At 47.6% G+C, this 20012-nt stretch overlaps 1 protein-coding gene across 8 annotated transcripts in view; it reads left to right on the forward strand.

Annotated features, from left to right (window-relative positions):
• Positions 1-20012, forward strand: part of unc5ca (unc-5 netrin receptor Ca) — a 118071-nt gene that overhangs the window by 92405 nt on the left and 5654 nt on the right. For 7 of the 8 annotated variants that reach the window (XM_023836618.2, XM_023836621.2, XM_023836624.2 and 4 more), the window contains 10 exons: positions 614-781; positions 1600-1764; positions 5978-6034; positions 9837-10028; positions 12589-12936; positions 15508-15595; positions 16019-16187; positions 17809-18042; positions 19152-19301; positions 19429-19593. In XM_023836618.2, coding sequence (XP_023692386.1) covers positions 614-781; positions 1600-1764; positions 5978-6034; positions 9837-10028; positions 12589-12936; positions 15508-15595; positions 16019-16187; positions 17809-18042; positions 19152-19301; positions 19429-19593 — 1736 coding nt within the window. The remainder of the gene's footprint in view (positions 1-613; positions 782-1599; positions 1765-5977; positions 6035-9836; positions 10029-12588; positions 12937-15507; positions 15596-16018; positions 16188-17808; positions 18043-19151; positions 19302-19428; positions 19594-20012) is intronic. The other variant, XM_023836619.2, reaches the window with a different exon arrangement.

The following is a 20012-nucleotide window of genomic DNA, read 5'->3' on the forward strand; positions in this document are numbered from 1 at the left end:
GCTGGGCAGAGGAGCAGGGTGATGGAGAACTCTCATGTCCGGAGGTAACAGGAGAAGGAGGAAAAGACCACAAGTAGGGAGGAGGCGCGGGGACGGCCTACGAGAAACAGCCGGCCATTGTGCTGCCACGGTAACTGGTCTGGAGATAAACCGCAGGAACCGGGGAGAAACGGAAAAATGACTCAGTGGCCTGTGTGTGATTTATTAGCACAGGAGAGGGGTAGAGAAGCAGTGAGGGGCGAGGGGGTAAAAAAGCGGTGAGGAGCGGGGGGTAGAGGAAGGGCGAGGGGGTAAAAAAGCGGTGAGGGGTGAGGGGGTAAAAAAGTGGTGAGGGGCGGGGGGTAGAGGAGTGGTGAGGGGCGGGGGGTAGAGGAAGGGCGAGGGGGTAAGAAAAGTGGTGAGGGGAGGGGGGTAGAGGAGTGGTGAGGGACAGAGCCTCCTCCCGAAAGATTGTCGATTCAAGGGTATCCTGGTATTTCCTTGGGGGAGTCACTCTGCTCAAATTTCTAAATAAATATACATCTGAATTAGAGGGTGAAACCGCTGTGTTTGTAAAGCAGGCAGGCTGTGAGATGACAGAAGGTAGGCTGCCAACCCAATCCTCTGCCCACAGTGAACGGAGGCTGGTCCACCTGGACCGAGTGGTCGGCATGTAACAGCCGCTGTGGTCGGGGATACCAGAAGCGAACACGCACCTGCACCAACCCAGCACCGCTTAACGGCGGGGCGTTCTGCGAGGGCCAGGGCGTGCAGAAGCTGCCCTGCACCTCCCTGTGCTCAGGTACGTGGCTGAGAGCTGCTGTCTGCAAGACATGAGCGTGTCGATGTGGGATAATGAGACACAGATCTCATAATCTCTCATGGGGAGACTCACATTCTAACCGGCTGCAGAATGTACAATAAGCACCACACACAACCTCCGTCACCTGATTCATCGGCTGGTCACTGAAATGTCGGTCCTACCGGCGATTGTAAAGCATCAGCGCAGTGACATATATACCTAAGAAAATAAAATGTAAACACACACAACTATTGAGCACATTTCCAAAATGTACTACGTCTACTTTTTTGTTGTTAGTGAAATGAGAGCACCAATGACCCAAAGTCAAACTTCCTCATCATATGTTACAGTTTGGGAACCAATACTCACTCAATCCTCATGTAATCCAACAAAGAACCTTCATCAAATTTCAAAAACTCCACACAAAAGTGCACAGAAATGGTGCTTCCTTATGAACTTACAATCCCATCCATGCATCCTGTGGACTGAATGAGTTTTGGACATCTGCTCTACAGTTGCTTCCCAGTGGGCCCCCTCTTAAAATGTCCATTCAAAGCAAATAGTCAGTTTTAAACCCAGTGTACCAAAATTGATTTCCTTTACTTCTTAAATGAAATGTTTTCAGTAATGAAGTGTTTGTGGGGACGTCCTCAAAACATCTATTGTACAGGAATGTCTACCTTTAGGGGACATTTTCAATCAATCTGCTCGTATAAACAAAGCACAGAGGTACGTACACACAGTGCGGGAATGCAGTCTGACAAGGACTGATGGTCCGTTCCGTGTTCCCCTGTGCCTCCCCTCCCCCCCCCCCCCAGTGGACGGCATATGGACGGAGTGGAGCAAGTGGTCCACCTGCGGCACAGAGTGCACCCACTGGCGGCGAAGGGAGTGCAATGCCCCCGCTCCCAAAAATGGGGGCAAGGACTGCGAGGGCATGGTGCTGCAGTCACAGAACTGCACCGACGGGCTCTGCATGCAGAGTGAGTATCCTGTCGCATGCAGTGTGAGTGTTGCTGCATCGGAGCCCCTCTGTACATGCACATGCTGTTTGCTACAGGTGTAGATGCAAAAGCATAAAATACAAACACACACATATGTGTGTGTGTGTGTGTATACAAGCATACTCTGTCTCCTTTGCATATACATGTGTGTGGCGATGGCTGATGCAGACACTCGGGTGGGGGGGATACTGGAAAGGTGTCATGTGCTAATTAGTTCAAAACCCTCAGGCCCCCACAAGGTCATGTGGTCATGTCCTCTTTATATAGCAGGAGCTGCAGGAGAAACAACTTGGGTGATGTCTGTGTAACAGCAGGAGAGCAAGCAGACACGCACGCACACGCATGTCACATGTAGGGTGTGACACAGAGCGACATGGCTGCCCACTTGCGGCCCCAGAGAGCCGAAAGCATGCCGCTCGTCTCTGTACCCGGCGCCCATCACAGGCCCCATAATGACAAACAATTACTGTTTGTGCACGTGATAATTACTGGGCCTCAATGATTTATTGGCACCCCGACCCCAATTTAGGCACGCGGGCGATTTTTAGAGGAGCAGACAAGAGGCGAATTAAAACGCAAAGTCACAGTAACGTGAATGTGTGTTTCCACGGAGAAGCCAATTATACGTGTGACTGCGCAGACGATGCGGCTCGCCAGCTGCGTCCTCTCCTGCACCGCCGCCGCATGCGCCCCGCTGCAAGGTGAATCTAATTACTCAGAAGATTAATCGCCGTCTGTGGCCGTCTCGCTTGCCGTCTGTCATCTCGCCCATGCTCGTGTTAATTTTATTTATCTGTTTGCTTGTTTGTTTTCCTGTCGAGTCAGAAGTGATGTTTCGCTCGGCTGGTGTCCCGGGTCCATCCGCGTGCACTGTTTCTGTTCTGTGCATCAGGAATTGGTCGGTTCTGTTTCCTGCCAGGGATCTGTCCGCTGTGTGGTTGGGCTGAGGGTTGGGCACATGGATTCAGTGCTGGCAGGATGGGAGACCCAAGCCCGTGTCACGTCAGGAATTTAGGTCTCTAGTTTCCTAGTTCCCCTTTTCAGCTGAAATTTGTTTAGGGTGCAGTCGCTGTACTTACTGAGGCCCACAGGGGTAGCCAAGGGTACCCCCACCCATCTTACAGAAGTCTGCAGGTCAGGTTTCAAAAGGCCCAAATCCATTCCCTCCAGACCTGCTGGACGTCACCCTATCACAACAGCCCCCTTCTTTTAAACGGCCGGCGTCGCTCCCAGAATGCAGCTGGTTAAGAGAGGGCTTTAGAGCGACCCCAACAATCCCTGGGCTCATTTAGCACCTCCATGGGCCCCCTGGCCCTCTCCCGCGGCACTAAGACGCACCATTAGGGGGCCATCAGACGGATGAGCCATTCGCCGGGAATATAAAATCCACATCGATATAGATTTAGACTCATTTCCCCAGATTGATTTTTTTTCCTGCCCAGATTGAGTTAAAAGCTCGCAGATAGTTTTGTCCTCACTAATGACTATTTCCATGTAAATTTAGGGGACAATCTGTGTGCTCCAAAGGCTCATATTATTGCAAATGTGATTGTGAAAATTATAGTAGGGTGATTTAGCCCCCCCCCCCACACAAACAGGGGGAGAGAGAGGGAGAGAGAGCAGCCTATAGCATTCAGACTCCCAGACAAAGAGCCGCTCCCCAGCCGCATCTCATCAAATCAATCACTTCATCTCCCTTTTTCTGTCACTCAAACCTAATTGCTTTGCTTGTTCGTAAGAATGCCGCTCTATGGATTTTCCCTCTTTATTGGATTATCCTAAATATGGGCTGACAGTGCTGTACTACACTGATTGCTTTGTCCATTCAAGGCCCTGCCAGCCCAGTCTGGAATCTGCTTCCTATCACAAAGATGCGTTAAAAGAAAAAGAAAAGAAAAAAACCTACCACAGCGATGTTTTAGTTGCTCTTCAAACTTTAGTGTGCATGGATAGCACTGTTATGATTTTAGATCAAGTACGGCATCTGAGTTTAATAACAATAAGGAACTTTCACAGACTGATAAGATTTCATCATCTAAATATTTGTGAGGGGTTGCCCGAGTTTTCAGGAGTATTCCACGCTCCGTGGGAGGTGTTCTCCGTCCACCGCGTCCCGACGTGTTCCCCCTTCTGGTGTCACTTGTTCTTGCTACAGGCTCCAGTCATACGGAGTCACAGAACATTTTTCCAGTGGTGCCGCAGGAATAGAGGAGCAACGAAAACGAAACACAAACAGAACCCCCCCCCCCTTCCACATCTCTCTCGCTTTAGTTACCCAGTCACCCCGTCTCTCATGGTTAGCAGACTGAAGAAAGAAACTAAATAAATCACATCCATCCAAATGAACAGCAAATAGCAAATGAATGACAGCGGAAACCAGGATGGAGTTACAGCTTTAATCACATGACTTAACTGCGTAAGTCGGTGAGTCCATCACCCTCAGCGGGACTTAATTGAAACTCAGTGGAAATGAGTAGAGCACCTATAAAAATAGCCCTCGCCCCAGTTCCTGAAAGGACCTTCTCCCCCTCGAAGGGTCATTAACGTCCGAAACAGGAGCCCAGGACTCGTGGCAGGTGCTTAAATCGTGGGATCTTTCAGAATCCACCTTGATATGGTTATGGATTCACCCGATATCCAGGCTGAAATACTACTCCATCACATTACACCTTTTTCTGTTATTTGCTTAGTGAACACTTTTATCCTGCCGCTTCTAGCTCTGTCCCCTCCCACCCCCCATGCCCCTTCCTAACTCATGTGGGGTGTTTTTATCAGGATATGAAGGTTAAGGGCGTAAGAACAGACTCAGGCCGGGCTCACGAACCCACAGACCTTTCTGGTCCTGGGACTGTGGGGCCTTAGTCACGCTGTAATCGGAAATCGGAAGCACGTCTGGAACGTGGCCAGAGCAAGTAGCAGAGTTCTAGACGCATGTCCCCCCCCCCCACGTGGCCCACGTGGACCAGGAGGAAAAACGCTGACTGCTGGTTAATTAAATCGGACGCACCGCTTCCTTTTCTTAACGTCACTCTGTGATGAATTAGCTGTTTATCCACCGTCCACCATCTTTGTTCTCATGACTGAAGGCAGCAAGCGTGAAAACGGCAGTTTGGCTCGCGCCGTGAAGCCAGCAGCCCTGGTTTATGCTGCTCTGTGCTGCTCACGTATTGGTTCAATATTATGCTTTCATCTTCCATGTTTTAGTGTTGCTGTGCCATTAATTAACAATTTTAAGTTTTATCTTTTCAGAAGGCATCATTAATACACTTATGCTAACAAATCACAATCCTATCTTCATAAGGCCTCATTATGTTTACACCCCACCCCCCAGCCACTTCTCCTCTCTTCATTTTCTTTCCTTTATCTACTGTCACATTAATCCACACTTTCGGTCCATCTGTCTCTCAATATGCCTACCAATACCCCCCTGGATGCTGTTTTTATACTCCTCTGCATGCTCACATTTCTGTGTTCATACATCCTCTGTGCCTGCCTGCCCATTGGCCCTGGTGCCTGTCTCCTGCCTTCCTATTGGCCCTAGTGCCTGTATCCTGCCTGCCTATTGGCCCTGGTGCCTGTATCCTGCCTACCTATTGGCCCTAGTGCCTGCATCCTGCCTGCCTATTGGCCCTGATGCCTGTATCCTGCCCACCTATTGGCTATAGTGCCAGTATCCTGCCTGCCCATTGGCCCTGGTGCCTGTATCCTGCCTGCCTATGGGCTCTGGTGCCTGTATCCTGCCTGCCCTTTGACCCTCGTTCGTGTCTTCTGCACGTCCATGATAGAGCTCTAGCATGTAGGATGACCAGAAAGGCCCATACACGTGATAAAATCCATCCTGTGGCAGCATGCCTCCACTAACCAGCATGATAACACTAACCAGTACTGTAACGGCCCCCCTGCGAAAGCGGCCGATTTGTTATGGCCCCCCGCCAAAGCTTCTGCTGCAAACATATTGTGCTCGCTGACTTGAGTCTGCGAATCAGCTGGAGACGGTTAATTTTGTGGAGCCGGTTGTCGTTAATGAAGCGGTAGGAGCGCAGGCCGCGTCTCCCGGCGACGGGAAAGGCCAGGCGAAGCAGTGCTTAGCAGAGGACTTCGTGCTGCTCCTCGTGCATGTCTTTGTTCATCACTTTATATTTGTTTGTTTGAATATGATTTTCATGTCACCCCCTACCCTTCTCCCCTCAAGCTTCATTTTTTCAGATGTCTCCCGAGCCGAAACACAAGACTGATTTGGGATTTTCATGTGAGTTGTTGCGTTTTATTTTATTTTTGTTGTCCTTTTCTTCCTTCGCTTGCGATTTCATCTTCAGCTTCCCTTTTTCTCTTTGTTTGTTGCTTTATCTTTTTAAATGTTCTGTTCATCATTCATGCTTTCTTCACCGCTTTTTTTCTGACTCAATCGCTCTGCCTGGGTTTCGTCTTTCGCTCCCCCTCCCCCCAAACCCCCCACGGCCGGGCCCGCCGCTGCCGCTGACCTTTGACCGATGCTCAGACATTTCCGGAAAACGGCCCTATTCCACATTTCCCTCTCTGAAGTGTGAGAGTTTTTTTTTCTTCAAGCATGTAAAATTCATGTCTGTCCTGAAGCTATAGAGACGCCCGTTAAAACATAATAATTCTCTGGTTCTTGCTGCTTGGAGTTTCCTCTTTTCAGAGTTCAAAGACATGTATTAATGCAGGGGTATGTATTACAGAGATATGTATTAATGTAATATGCTTTAATGCTAACATTTTAGAAGCTTGGTGCTGTTATCATCAAAGGTGACACAGCTTGAGGAGTATCTGTTAAAAATCTGCAGGGTAGATGGCAAGGCAAAATCACACGCCATCACACAGCGAGACTTTGAGCTGCTCTTTAAAGTGAGTCTCCTTTTTTTACTGGTCTTGTGGGACCGATGACAGTTCAGCCCTTATCAGAGATGAGCTGCCCCAAAGCCTGGCGGGGGTGGGGGGGGGGGGGGGGGGACAGTATGAGGTAGACACTGGGTCGACAGTGATGGGTGAAACATGCTCTGTTGTGGGACGTGAGGATATCTCCTTCATCTAGTAGACCATGGTGGCACTGGTCACCTCAAATGCCTACAGACCTAGCAGGACCATCTTCAAACATCAATAAATATGTCTTAGAATTACAGAAATGAACCAAAAAGAGTATAAAAACATTGGCAACAGCACAGATACATAGTATCATGGGTCAGGTACCACAGAAGGGAATTTTTATACATGATTTTAGTTAAAATGAGAGTAGTGTACATGCATATTTAAACAGAAAAACTCAGAAACAGAAACACAGAGAAAATGTCAAGCTGACTCCCAGACCCCTTCGAAGAAGATGGTGGAGGATAGTGGAAAACAGCGTCTGTGGGAAGTCCGAACAGAGCAGCAGCTGTAAAACGGGAATAATAGTGTTTTGAGATGGAACACAGTGGCTGGATGAGTGATCACAGTTTGTTGGTCCAGCTGTTGGAAGCAGGACTGAAAACGGCCCGGTGCTGAAAGCCGTGTCATTATTCTGGATCGTGCCAGCTCACGGATACGGTCTCTATACCGGAGTTACAGGCTGATGATCTGTTGTATGAGGACCTGATGGTTCCAACAGGGAGGCAGTTATGTAGGTAAATCATAAGGTCATAGAGAGGAAGAGGTGATGAGCTGCGATGTGGAACAGCCTCAGTGATGCAGCCTCCTGTGGGGGGGGCCTGAGACAGTCAGCTGCCAAATGAGGAGCGTAGGGGCTCATGGCGTAATTATATATGATGTTAATGTGACGGAACTGATGAGTTGGTCAGAGATTTTTGCGCCTTTAGGCTTGGTGCTGCAATTTCTTCTCATGTCTCTAAGCTGGGATTAACCGAGTTTTTTAAGTAGTCTGACTGTGGCATTTGAGTCGAGCCTTGTCTAGAAGTGGACCATACCGGCTCTGACTGCTTCTGGAAAACATCCTGTTGTTTCCCCGAACGTCCCCGATGACATTTCCGTGCAGTGACCAAATGTGGGATATGTTTTCAATTGCCTGGTCCACATGCTAACGATCATTTGTTTTCATCTCTTTTCTGCCTTTATGTTGTCAAGCCGTTGCCATTTCCTGTCATTGTATGGCGGTCACCCATATGCTTTGAGGAGGCTGAGTTGGGGGGGGGGGGGGATCTGAAAGGGGCGTGGCCCGGAGGAGCGACACAGGTGGCGGGGCTGTTCCCAGCTCTGGGCCCTGCTCACATGCCGCCACCCCACTGACAGGAACTCAGTGGTGCTCAAAGCGCGCTGCATGTGCACTGCCATGTACTGGGGCCTCGGAGGCGGGCGGCCAGTGGAAAGCCTACCCCCCCAACCCCATAACGATCTGCATGGCTTCCTGGTGGCTTAATTAGGATGCAAGTTGATCGATACCTTCTATCAGAGGGGCTAAGTGGTGTGAGGTCGCGTCATCCGCTGAATACAGATTTACTCGCCCCTCTGCCTTCTGCTTGGTGAAAGGTAGAGAAAGGTACACCCCAAATGGGCCAGGGGTTCACGCGCAGCGGCCGTGCCAGGGTGATATTTCATCCTGAGGTTTATCGGCCGCAGCTCGAGGAACGTGCTGCTTGTTCTCTAAGAGTGGCAAGAAGGCAGGTTAGAGTGATGTCCTCAGAACCAGACTTCCGCTCGTCTAGGGCAAAGATCACATTAGAAGGGCAGATTGATTCCCAGTGCCATGGTGACTGGCCGAGCACAGATCTACTGCGACTCACTCTGACATTGATTTGTTCTGCTTTTCAAACCGCCCGTTGCTTACGGCGCCTCGCTCCGCTAGAGATGGAGTCTTCACTTTTAGTCTCTGAGCAACTTCACCATGTGTACCCCAATCGATGGCTCGTGGGGAAACCCCTGGGAATGGCAGCTGCTTCTCAGGCAGGGAACAGGCTGTAGAATACGATAGCACCTTCTGTCTGGAGATAAACAGTGACACTCAGTGGTGAAGACTGACACCCAGTGGCAGGGGGATGAACTGCTTGATTACTGCCAAATGTGGCCTCGGATTGATGTTTTAAGGTCACGGGGGGAGACATTTTTAAGTAGAAAATAATCACAAGAGACATCGGAATTTGAGCTATTCTGAAACTAAGCAACATTTTATGCGATTGTGAGTGGAAGCAGTCTGTGTATACCCCCAGCCCCCATGATGACAGGCCTGCTGCTGTTTCAGCTCAAAAATATTTCCTCTGAAGCTAAACGCATGAGAAACACTGCAGATGAAAAGATGCAAATGATGGTATAGGTTGTACTAACAGCAAATGTAAAAACTCCAAAAAAAAATTAGTGTTAGCACCTATAAGAGCTGAAATTGATTATAGTTCATACTGTACAGTTAAAAGACCCTGTTAAAATGGAAGCCGATAATGGTATAGACTATATAGCTAATAGCTTTAATAAGGGATAAGAATGATAATGGTACAGACTGTGCAGTTAATTATTATACTTTGTAATATAAAGAATGTAGTGGTACAGGCCACACAGCTAAAAGACCATGTAAAGGACTGAAAATGATGATAGTACAAATTTTACCGTGAGTGGCATCTGGAAGATTTCAGAGAAGCAGTTCTATTGCATCTCATCAGCCGGTTGGAGGGCAAGCTGTTTTCCCAGAATCCTCATGGAGGTTCCTGGAGAGAGTCATTTACTGTCACAGTCATTCTGTCAATTAAAACTTTATTATGGGTAGGACTTTGTTCCAAATTAATGTCTGCACTGGCCGTGTTAATGAAAATTTCACAGTTTTACATCTGCGAGCCTATTAAATATTCAAGTAAATTGCAGAAAGTAGCTGTGGAGTTTATAAATTAATAAATAGACAAATCAAATTATATATATATGTATTTTTTAAAGCTGTGTGGGTGTATGTAATGTTTAATCATCGTGGTGTATTTTTAGTCGTTAGCCAGCATCTACAGTTACAGCAGTCACAATGCACCAAATTGAACTCTAATTGGTGGTTGGACCTGCCCTAAAAACATGCTGGTCACAGGTTAGACATCTACTCACCTGCATCCCTGCATCTCCGCTAACAGCCGCGCCCAGCACGGATGACGTGGCGCTCTACGTGGGCATCGTCATCGCCGTCATCATGTGCCTGGTCATCTCTGTCATCGTGGCACTCTTCGTCTACCGCAAGACCCACCGCGAATTTGACTCGGACATTATCGACACGTCGGCACTCAATGGCGGCTTCCAGTCTGTCAACATAAAGACGGCCCGCTCTGGTGAGTCACCTGCAGGGGGCGATGTTTGGTCACTGGGGGGGCTGGCTGTAGCCAAGCAGAGAAGATCATGCGTGAAAAGTCCACTGAAGCCCAGTTGTCCTGAACCATCAGTCATCCAACAGCAGAGACTGTATCATGTTAAAGAGATTTTCCCTGGTACTGTGGTATGGAAGCCATGTTTCCCAGCATTTGATCTCCTTTCTGCTACACTTGACTGTGTTTCCAGTGTGACCTCATACTGTCAAAAGCAGGAAGGTCAGCCTAGCAGGTTTTTCAGCCTGTCCCCACAGCTCTCTCATTTCTGTTCTATTTTTTTTGTTACATTTGCCCTGTGAATAATCACCATCACATGCATTGATATTGGCCCTGTCATAATTCAAAAGAATAAATACAATGGCAAATGAAACCAAACATTTCTCCATCGCTGAGGCTGACAGTGAAATGTAATTACGTCCGGATTAAAAATGTCAAATCCCAGCTCAAACAGCTTTGCTTAATCAGGGCTGCTCTCCCCCATCCTGGTGCTAAAGGTGGTCTTTTGTGGTGGGTTGAAGTTGTGCAGCAGGTCCTGGTATGTCTGGGAGGAGAAGACACATGCAGGATGTAAATGCAGTGTCGGAGATGGAAAGACCAGGAAGCAATTTCGGACGCCGCTGCAGTGTGCGAGACTCTGCTGACATTTCATCGGGAGGCCATTAGAACGCTTGTCACTCTGTGATGGAGACCGATCTCGGATTATCACTGATGGAGAATTATGCTTCCGCACCCCCCATCCCCCTGTGCTCTGTGGCTTGTTCCTGGTTAATTAAATTTCTGCCGTGGCGAATCGGCTGAAAGATGAACAGACCGTAGGAACAGGAATGAACAGGATAAGGAAATTAAAGCACTTTCTCCTGGATGGGATGGTGGACTGTCCCAAACTGGCTTTACCGTGCCTGTGCACCAAGGCAGTGAGCAGAAGATGATTCCTTGCAGAAGATACTCCACAAATCTTTGGTCTGGTAATAGATAATAGCATGCAAAATCAGTATTTAACAGTCAGTAATGATCACGAGGCAGTCTCCTTAAAGTCATGTACAGTAAAGATCATAAGACAGTCTTCTTACAGTTACTAAAGACAATGGAGCAGTCTTGTACAGCAATAATCATGGTTTAGCCTTCTTATAGTCCCATGAAGGAAAAATCTCGAGACAGTCTGCTTATAGTTACATGCAGTAAAGATTATGAGGCAGTTTACTTACAGTCATGTACAGTAAAGATCATTAGATTAGATTAGACTTTATTAATCCCACAATGGGGAAATTCTTTGAGAATTTCATGAGGCATGAAATCATGAGGCAGTCTACTTACAGTGCCAAACAGTAAAGATCGTGAGGCAGTCTGCTTATAGTCACATACAGCAAAGATCATGAGGTAGTCTTCTACAGTAAAGATCATAAGGCAGTCTGCTTAGTTACATACAGTAAGGATTGTGAGGCCATCTACCGTCACATACAGTATAAATCATGAGGCAGTCTTCTGCAGTAAAAATCCTGAGGCAGTCTACTTACAGTCATGTACAGTAAAGATTGTGAGGCAATCTTACTGTCACAGAAAAGATTGTGAGGCAGTCTACTTACGGTCATACAGTAAACATCATGAGGTAGTGTTCCTACAGTCCCATACAGTAATGATTGTGAGGCAGTCTATTTACAGTCATATATAGTAATGATCACAACAATCTCTTCTACAGTTAAAAGTTAAAGATGGATGTGGGTCTGTCCCTGGAAAGCTCAGGGGTATTCTTCTTACTGATGCCGGGGTACTTCTGACGCTGTCAGGGATTGGAAACTGTGGAAGAAGGGCACCCCCCTCCCCCATATACAGCTGCCCAACATCTCGGTCCAGCCATAAACGTTTGTCTGTGCTTGATTTTGCACCCCCTGCTGCCTGTAGGACTGATATGCCACACTCTTCATTTCAGTCCTCCCGCTGTACATTCATTGTCTTCCCTCTCAAGTTGGGGGGAATCCAAATTTCAAGTTTGTTAAAACAGCCAACCCCCCTCCCCTCCCAAGTAACCTTTATCTAGCCCGTGAAGATTGTTACTTTAAGAACTATTCCCCGGATCCTCTGGAACGGGGGCTAGCGAGCTGTCAAAAATTATACAGATTAAAAAGAATTGCATGTTATAGAGCAGGTGAACTTTCTGAGGACAGTAAATAATTAAGGCACAGAGCATTTAATAAGAGTTAATGTGTTTTAATGGTGCCTTATGCAGCCCCTGCTGGCTGGGCTGCTGCCTTGGTCACCTTCTTCTGGTTCTCTGCTGAGAGATGAAGGTTTATCGACAAACTACTTTATGATCTCAAATGCCCATGTATTGGAAACTCTAGTGCTGCTTTCACTAGTTCCCCTTGACTTGTCATTTAATACATTTCAACAACCAATAATACCTGAATGTTTATATATTTGTTCGGCTTCAGTTTGTCTAAATGCTGCGTTTGATGCGCTGGGTGAACTATGAATGTCTGTCTATGTTATCCCATACCCCCCCCCACCGCCCTGCCCCCCTTTACAGCTGACCTGATGACCGTCCCCCCTGACCTAACCTCTGCAGCGGCAATGTACCGCGGCCCCGTCTACGCCCTTCACGATGTGTCCGACAAGATCCCCATGACCAACTCACCCCTGCTGGACCCCCTGCCCAACCTGAAGATCAAGGTGTACAACTCATCTGGCTTGGTCACACCTCAAGAGGAGCTGGCTGACCTTGGCTCCAAGTTGTCGCCCAAGGTGACACACTCCCTGCTGGACAATGAGACCTTGAACCTGCGCAACCAAAGCTTGGCTCGCACTTGTGACCCCTCCTGCACCGCCATTGGGACCTTCAACTCCTTGGGGGGCCATCTCATAGTTCCCAACTCAGGTGGGTTTGCTGAGAAGCGTGTTTGTCGCAAGGTGTTTCTATGTTGACGTTGTTTGACATTACTCATTTGATGGTTTTATGCTTTTACCAACCCTAGTTTTACTGTACAACCATAGTTCCAATTCAGCAGCCTGCCTGCAAAATCACAGCGCTCTCCTTGTGGAATGTATGTATTAGACTTATCTGGATTAATGGAGCCTTGTTGCTTGGGGTTCATAACCTCTTATCCATGTGGAGTTGAAATCGCAATCTCTTTCATCTGTTTTTAGAGTTCATTTGAAATTTGCCCGCACTAATGAACCCTGCTGAAGATTATGGGGCATTTGGGATGTGATGTGATGTTCGAAAGAACATCCCCGCTCATAAATCCTCAGTTCAGGATGACTCCTGATATATAACTAAGATGTATAAGTTAGGTGATGCATTGCAAGGTAGAAGGTGGTGATTTTGCAATAAAATCAAATGATGGGAAAACTGGCCTGATGTTATACACTCATGTACAGTACATGTCTTTAGACAAAGGGCAGTTAGCAAGTTACTGTAAATGTAATGTAGTACTGACCACCAGATGGTGGTTTCAGTGGGGTGACTGTGATTTCTGTAAAATGACAGTGATTTCCTCAAGACAATGGTGATCTCAATGCGATGATGTCAGTGGCATCATGGTAATCTCAGGGTTAGGTGATGGTGATCTCAGTGCAGTAATGATGATGTCAGTGGTGTGATGGTAATCTCAGTGGGGTGGTAGTGATCTCAGCGAGATGATGGTGATGTCACAGGTGTGATGGTAATCTCAGTAGGGTGATGGTGATCTCAAAGATCTGGCAGGTAAACCAAAGGTTATTTGAATTTTTATGAGTCCATCCCTTGCTGACAGGTAACAAATCGGCTTTAAAGCACTGAACACAGCTAACAGCAATGCGGGGACGGGATTTTGAAAGCTGAGATGGAATGCAGGAGGGTCAACGTTAAGTGGTGTGCAAGGTCTTCTTATGGCGATGAAGAGGAGTCTTCTGTCCCTTTGAGAAGCAGCACATTCTTCACTGTGCACTTAAGTCTGTGAAAACTGCAGCCGCCAGCCAGGTCTAGGAACCATTGCTAATTAAGAGTCGACCCATGTGTCTGAGAGCTCAATGATGACTTCGGCGGAGTCCCTTCTGGCTGCCGGCGGCTGGCTTGTCATCGCAAATCGCGGTTACGGCCCTGTGAGAAAAGCAAAAAGCGGGCACGCTCTGCCAGACTACAGAAGGCCATGATTGGTGGCTTGGCCCTGTCCCAGAAGACTTCACCCATGGGTTCCGTTATGAATGTGATCCAGAACCCCATCGGTATGCATGTGCGGCGCAGCAGCCTAATGCCCGGCAGGGTGTGGAGCCCCGTTCCTCCAGGGCACTGTGGGATACGGCCGCCTTAAAGGTGTCTTCCTGGACTTTCAGTGGCCTTTTACAGCATGTCTGCATGGATTATTGGAGATGCGTGATGGGCTTGCGCAAGTGGCCAGCCGTTGGGTGTGTTACCAGACACACTACAGTACGTGGGAACAGTGTGGATCTTCGCTTCTGTCAGGCGAATGCATCACTCTCTTTATATAATTCCATTTACATCATAAAAATGAACATTCTTTTGTTGAGATGTTGTCTGCGAGGTGCGTACATGTATTTATGGTGATCTCTCACACTAGAACTTGACTTTTGTGTGACGGAAGCGCATAGACTCTCCATTCTGATAGATCTCTCCATGGACTAATGCCTCCTTCCTGTTATGAGCCAACGTCTCTCTCTCTTTGAAGGAGAAGTCACCCCCATTGCAGTTGGCCCATAATTGCAGTGTCTTTGCAGTGTCTCCTGGCTGTACGGGACAGGAGAGTGAATATCACTTCCCAAGTGTCTGAGCATGGGGGGGGGGGGGGGGCGTGTGATCAAAGAGCTTGAGTCAGTAGCAGGTGACATCTCTGGGGAACAGGTGTGGAACAATAGCAGCAGCATATTTCAGGGGCCAGCAGGGGGTGTACTGGTTAAGGCGCTGGTCACAGCATCTAAATGTCAGAATGAACAGAATTGCTGTTTTATTCTTTAAGAAAGAGGAACACCTGTGTAGATGGGCAAATATAGAACCATGATGTTAATAAAATAAAGTAATAATAAAACAAATATTAATAATTAATGACACTATTGTCATTATGCCATTAGAGTGTTTATTGCTCTCTGAATGTTCTCTATGGTGTTTTTATGAGTGTTTATTATATTTCTTTAAGTCAGTATGTTTTCTCAGGTCGTTTCCCCTGATATCAGTGTGTTTCTGCATATTGTCTACAGGAAGTAAGTCAGGAAGGTGTTTCCAAAGTCATTTTGTTGCCTCCAAAGTTATCATTTTTCATCTCTTATGTCATCATGTTATTTTCTAAATCATCATGCTGCATCTGATGTCATCATTTTGCATCTGATGTCATGTCTCTGATGTCATACTGCTATCTAATGCTGATTAAAGAGTCTTTGTGCAGTATTCAAAGTCATCATTTTGTATCTGAGGCTAGCATCTCGTCTCCAAAGTCATTGTGCTGTTTTTTGACAGGGGTGAGCCTGCTGGTGCCAGCAGGGGCCATTCCTCAAGGTCGTGTCTATGAGATGTATGTGACAGTCCACAGGAAAGACATTATGAGGTATGGACCTAGCTTACAGCGCCCCCTCTCCAACAGCTGTGGTATTGCAGGTCAGTCAGGAATCTTTACACGTCCTTGGAAAGAGGAACACCTCTACACCCCCATCCCCTTGATTTGGTATTAGTTAACCGGATGTGTGTGTGTTATGGCATTACCACTTGAGATACAGAATCAGAATCCATCAGGTTGCCTTCCATAATTGGCAATCTTCATAATTAATGACTTTCTAATGATACATGATTATTAAGTTCTTGTCAGTCAGAGGCACAGCAGAGAATGAGAACGTAACCATGGTGATAAAATATTAAAGTGATGGACTTAAGGAGGAGGGGTCAGTCAAATGAAATGAGTCTGTGCCTGGCAGTCCAAGGGAATGTTAAATGCTGTCCGTCTGAGCCCACTCCTCTGCCCCTGCTCTCCCAGGCCTCCACTGGAAGAGGCACAGACCACCCTCGGCCCTGTGGTGAGCTGTGGCCCCCCAGGAGCCCTCCTGACACGACCCGTCATCATCACCATGCACCACTGCGCTGGGGCCCACTGCCAGGACTGGCAGATTCAGCTGAAGAACCGCTCGCCACAGGGCCAGTGGGAGGTGAGATAGCACACAAGGGTCAACAGGCATCGACAGGGGTCTGCGGCGCCACACGGTCCACCTGGAATAAACACGACTGCATTTTAGCACAGTCAGAGGTTACTTTGTTCCTGGATAAATGACCTAGGGGAGTAGAAATGATGATCAAGGATACTTGTAAGCCAGACATCAATGGCAACCACAATAGAACGTATAATAAACCCGCCGTGCATGTGTATGTGTGAAAGAGAGTGACAGGAAGTCTTTTCTTTGTGTTTGTATGAGAATGTGCGAATGTCTGTAACTCAAAGTGTGACAACTCCTGAGAGACTGTCTGTAACTGAGTGTGAGTGTGTCTATAACCAAGTGTGAGTGTGTGTCTGTAACTGAGAGTGAGCTTGTGTCTGAGTGTGTCTGTGAGTGTGAACGTATGTATCAGAGTATGTCAGACTCCTGAGAGTGTGTGTACTTCTGTGTTGGAAAAACACTTTTCATGATTTCTCTTTTCATGCTTCTGGTTGTGTGTTGTGAGTGTGTGTCTTCCACACATCAGTTGAGGTGATCATCAGCCTAAGGTTGCACTGCAGAAGTTGCAGAGAGGAACCCTGATTTCTGCAGCAGGATGTGAAGGAGTCTGCTCATGGCTCCCTGCCACAGGCGTCCTTGCAATGGTGCCGACATGCACGCCTCTCCCCTACTCCCTGTCCTTATCACACGCCAGCACCGTGTCTCCACTGTGAGCACAGACATAGAGGAACCAGGTCACTCAGCACGGAGCCTCTCTACAAAGCATCTCCGTTCACGAGGCCGTCACATGGCCCACAATGCATCTGTTCTCTTTAACCGAAAATGGTCCTGGAAGTCCAGGCTCAGGGGAAACTTTTTACGATATTTACTGCATTTGATGTGTAAATCAGCCTCTGAATTCTGTGATTTCTGACCCGACACTTTAAAGATAAAAGTTTTTAAAAATATTTCCAAACCCTATTTTAATTTCTTGATGCTTACGGCCTGAATTGACATGCATCCTGTGGGTTGTTAAGGGACTGTGTTTCAAAGTATGCTTGACTTGACCCTCATCTTAAGCCATAATTAACACGAACGTGACGACTTTCCATTTGGGCACTGATCCGGTCAAAACCCCATTCCAGGATCTGAGTTCTCTGCAGAGAAGTTGACTTTTAAAAGTCAGCCCGTTAAAAAAATGAATAGACAGGAAAAATGGAAAAATACTAGTAGTATGTCAAGTATTTCAGGGAGTTTGAAATTAATTTTTTTCTGTTAGTTTTGCTTTTATTCAGCTGAAATTAGAAATTTTAGCTCAATTATAATGCAATTATTGTAATCGCAAGATGTGCTGTAAACCCAAGACACCTGAATCAGACATGAAATATAGGTTTCAAAAGTGTTAATTACATTCCGTGCCCCAGAAATGTTCCTTATTTTTCTTGGAAATTGATTCCTTCACCTGTACCACCTATCATTCGGGCCCGTTTAAGTCCAGGAATATGACAAATCCAGTGTGACATGTCTTTGCCCCTTTTTTACCTTGTGATTTTAACACTTGAAAACTTCTCACTGCTCTGTCGGGCACCCCAGCGCCCCCCTAGTGTCATATTGAAGTGTGTTCTGGTGTCTCCAGGACGTGGTCGTGGTCGGCGAGGAGAACTTCACCACACCCTACTACATCCAGATGGACGAGGAGGCGTGTCACATCCTGACAGAGACTCTGGGGACCTACTGCCTTGTGGGCCAATCTGTCAGCAAGGCGGCCACCAAACATCTGAAGCTGGCCATCTTTGGCCCTGTCACCAGCATGGCCCTGGAGTACCACATCCGGGTCTACTGCCTGGACGACACGCAGGACACCCTCAAGGTAGAGCTTTCATTCAGGGCTGGCTGCAGCTCCTGAGATGCTGTCATTAATTCAGTTGATGTTCTACTTTCACATCCATATTTGCAGATATGTTTTTACTATAGCCGTAAGAGTAAATAGCCATTTTGGATGTTTTATAGCATTACATTTACATTTTTATTTACTTAGCACATGCTTTTATCCAAAGCGACATACTGTATGCTTTTTGAGAAAGCAAGGTCAGACAGTCCTAGAGCAATAGGGGCTTAAGGGCCTCGCTCAAGGACCCAACGGTAAAATGTCTTTGCTGTATATCGGATTTGAACCAATCACAGACGGTGCTCAGCTGTTGTCTAGAAGCAGCAGGGGGTGTATATACACAGCGGTTCTGAGAGTTGTACATTTATATGCATTCACTCTGCGTGCAGTTCCACAACCACGGCACCACCTACTGGTAATCCTGTTTCTATGTGTCACTTCTGGCCATGGAGAGAGTGGGGAAGGGAAAGGGGCCCTGTGCAGCTGCAAGGTGAACTTTATCAGTCAAGGGCAGAGATTTCACGGCTTGGATCGGCTTGGACTCCCCTGTAAGAACTCGCCAAATTCCTCGCTGTTCAGCCCAAGCGGAAAGTAAAAATAGGATTGTTCTCTCTAAGAATAGATCTGAAATCCTCTGCCCTTTACTGGCAGCGAAGTTCACGGTGTCCCAGCAGGGGTCGGACAGCCAGGTGTGAATCCGGCCAGCGGACTCTGAGCCAGTGAAACGTCGCATTGTCCAGGAAGCTAAAAACAGCACGTGTAGGAGGTGTTAAGTTCTGTTTGTTTCAGTATTGTATTTTTTTCTCTGGTTACCTTGGTAATTTCATGCTGACAGGAGATTGCGTTCCCCCCCATTATCCCTAACAGACCGCGCTGTGGGTCCGTGTTATTCTCGCGATTGGACAGATGGTCACAACCCTCTCAGGTTGCAGTCGACATTTTCACCCTCTCTGATTGGCTGATGACCAGTTGAGGATTGGCTCATAATTAGTGGTCAATTGACAGACCCCCTCACGTTGGTCACTTCCTGTGGTTTTGTGTGGGCGTTTATTCTTCCACAGTCATGACTTTGTGCCCCCCCACCCCCACAGGAGGTCCTTCAGATGGAAACGCAGATGGGAGGGAAGCTGCTTGATGAACCAAAGACCCTAAACTTCAAGGACAGCACGCACAACCTGCGTCTATCCATCCACGACGTCCCGCACGCGCTGTGGAAGAGCAAACTGCTGGCTAAGTATCAGGTGAGTTGGTGAGATGGTGAGAGAGGGGAGGAAGATGGATGCCAGTCCCACCCCTGGTCTACCCCACACAGGCCCTGCCTCCAGCCCGGCCTAAGGCCCCTGTTTCAAAGCCTGCTCTCCCCCATAGGAGCTGCCGTTCTCTGAGGTGTGGAGCGGCTCCCACCGCACCCTCCACTGCACCTTCACCCTGGAGCGCTTCTCAGGCAGCACCACTGAGCTGACCTGCAAGCTGTGCGTGCGGCAGGTGGAGGGGGAGGGCCAGATATTCCAGCTGAACAGCACCCTATCAGAGGTGAGCACTGAGCCATGCCCTGTTCCCTACCACCAAGACACACCCATTCGGCCCCTCCCAACAGACGGACCTTTCACCCTTGCTTTGTACCCAGGTATTACATACTGTTCCTTTGAGGGTCCAGGGAGATCAAAGACATGAAATATTTATTTCCCTCGATTTCTGGACCTCTGTGACTGCAACCTCGTGTTCCGCTGCTTTTCAGACCCACCGCTGGAGATCCATCCTGCATCACAGACACCCAACAGTTGGTTTTAATCACACAGAAGCTGCCTAGTACCACTTTATATACGGCAGCAAAACATTTTGAATTCTGGTTTCATCGGTTATAAACGCTTTTCTGGGCTGGATGCTCAGCTTGAAATCAATATGTTGGCTTGTCGAGCTGGTTATTCAGCTCAGCGTATTGTGGATTTTTA

Source organism: Paramormyrops kingsleyae, chromosome 2, assembly GCF_048594095.1.
Source record: "Paramormyrops kingsleyae isolate MSU_618 chromosome 2, PKINGS_0.4, whole genome shotgun sequence".
Classification (NCBI taxonomy): domain Eukaryota; kingdom Metazoa; phylum Chordata; class Actinopteri; order Osteoglossiformes; family Mormyridae; genus Paramormyrops; species Paramormyrops kingsleyae.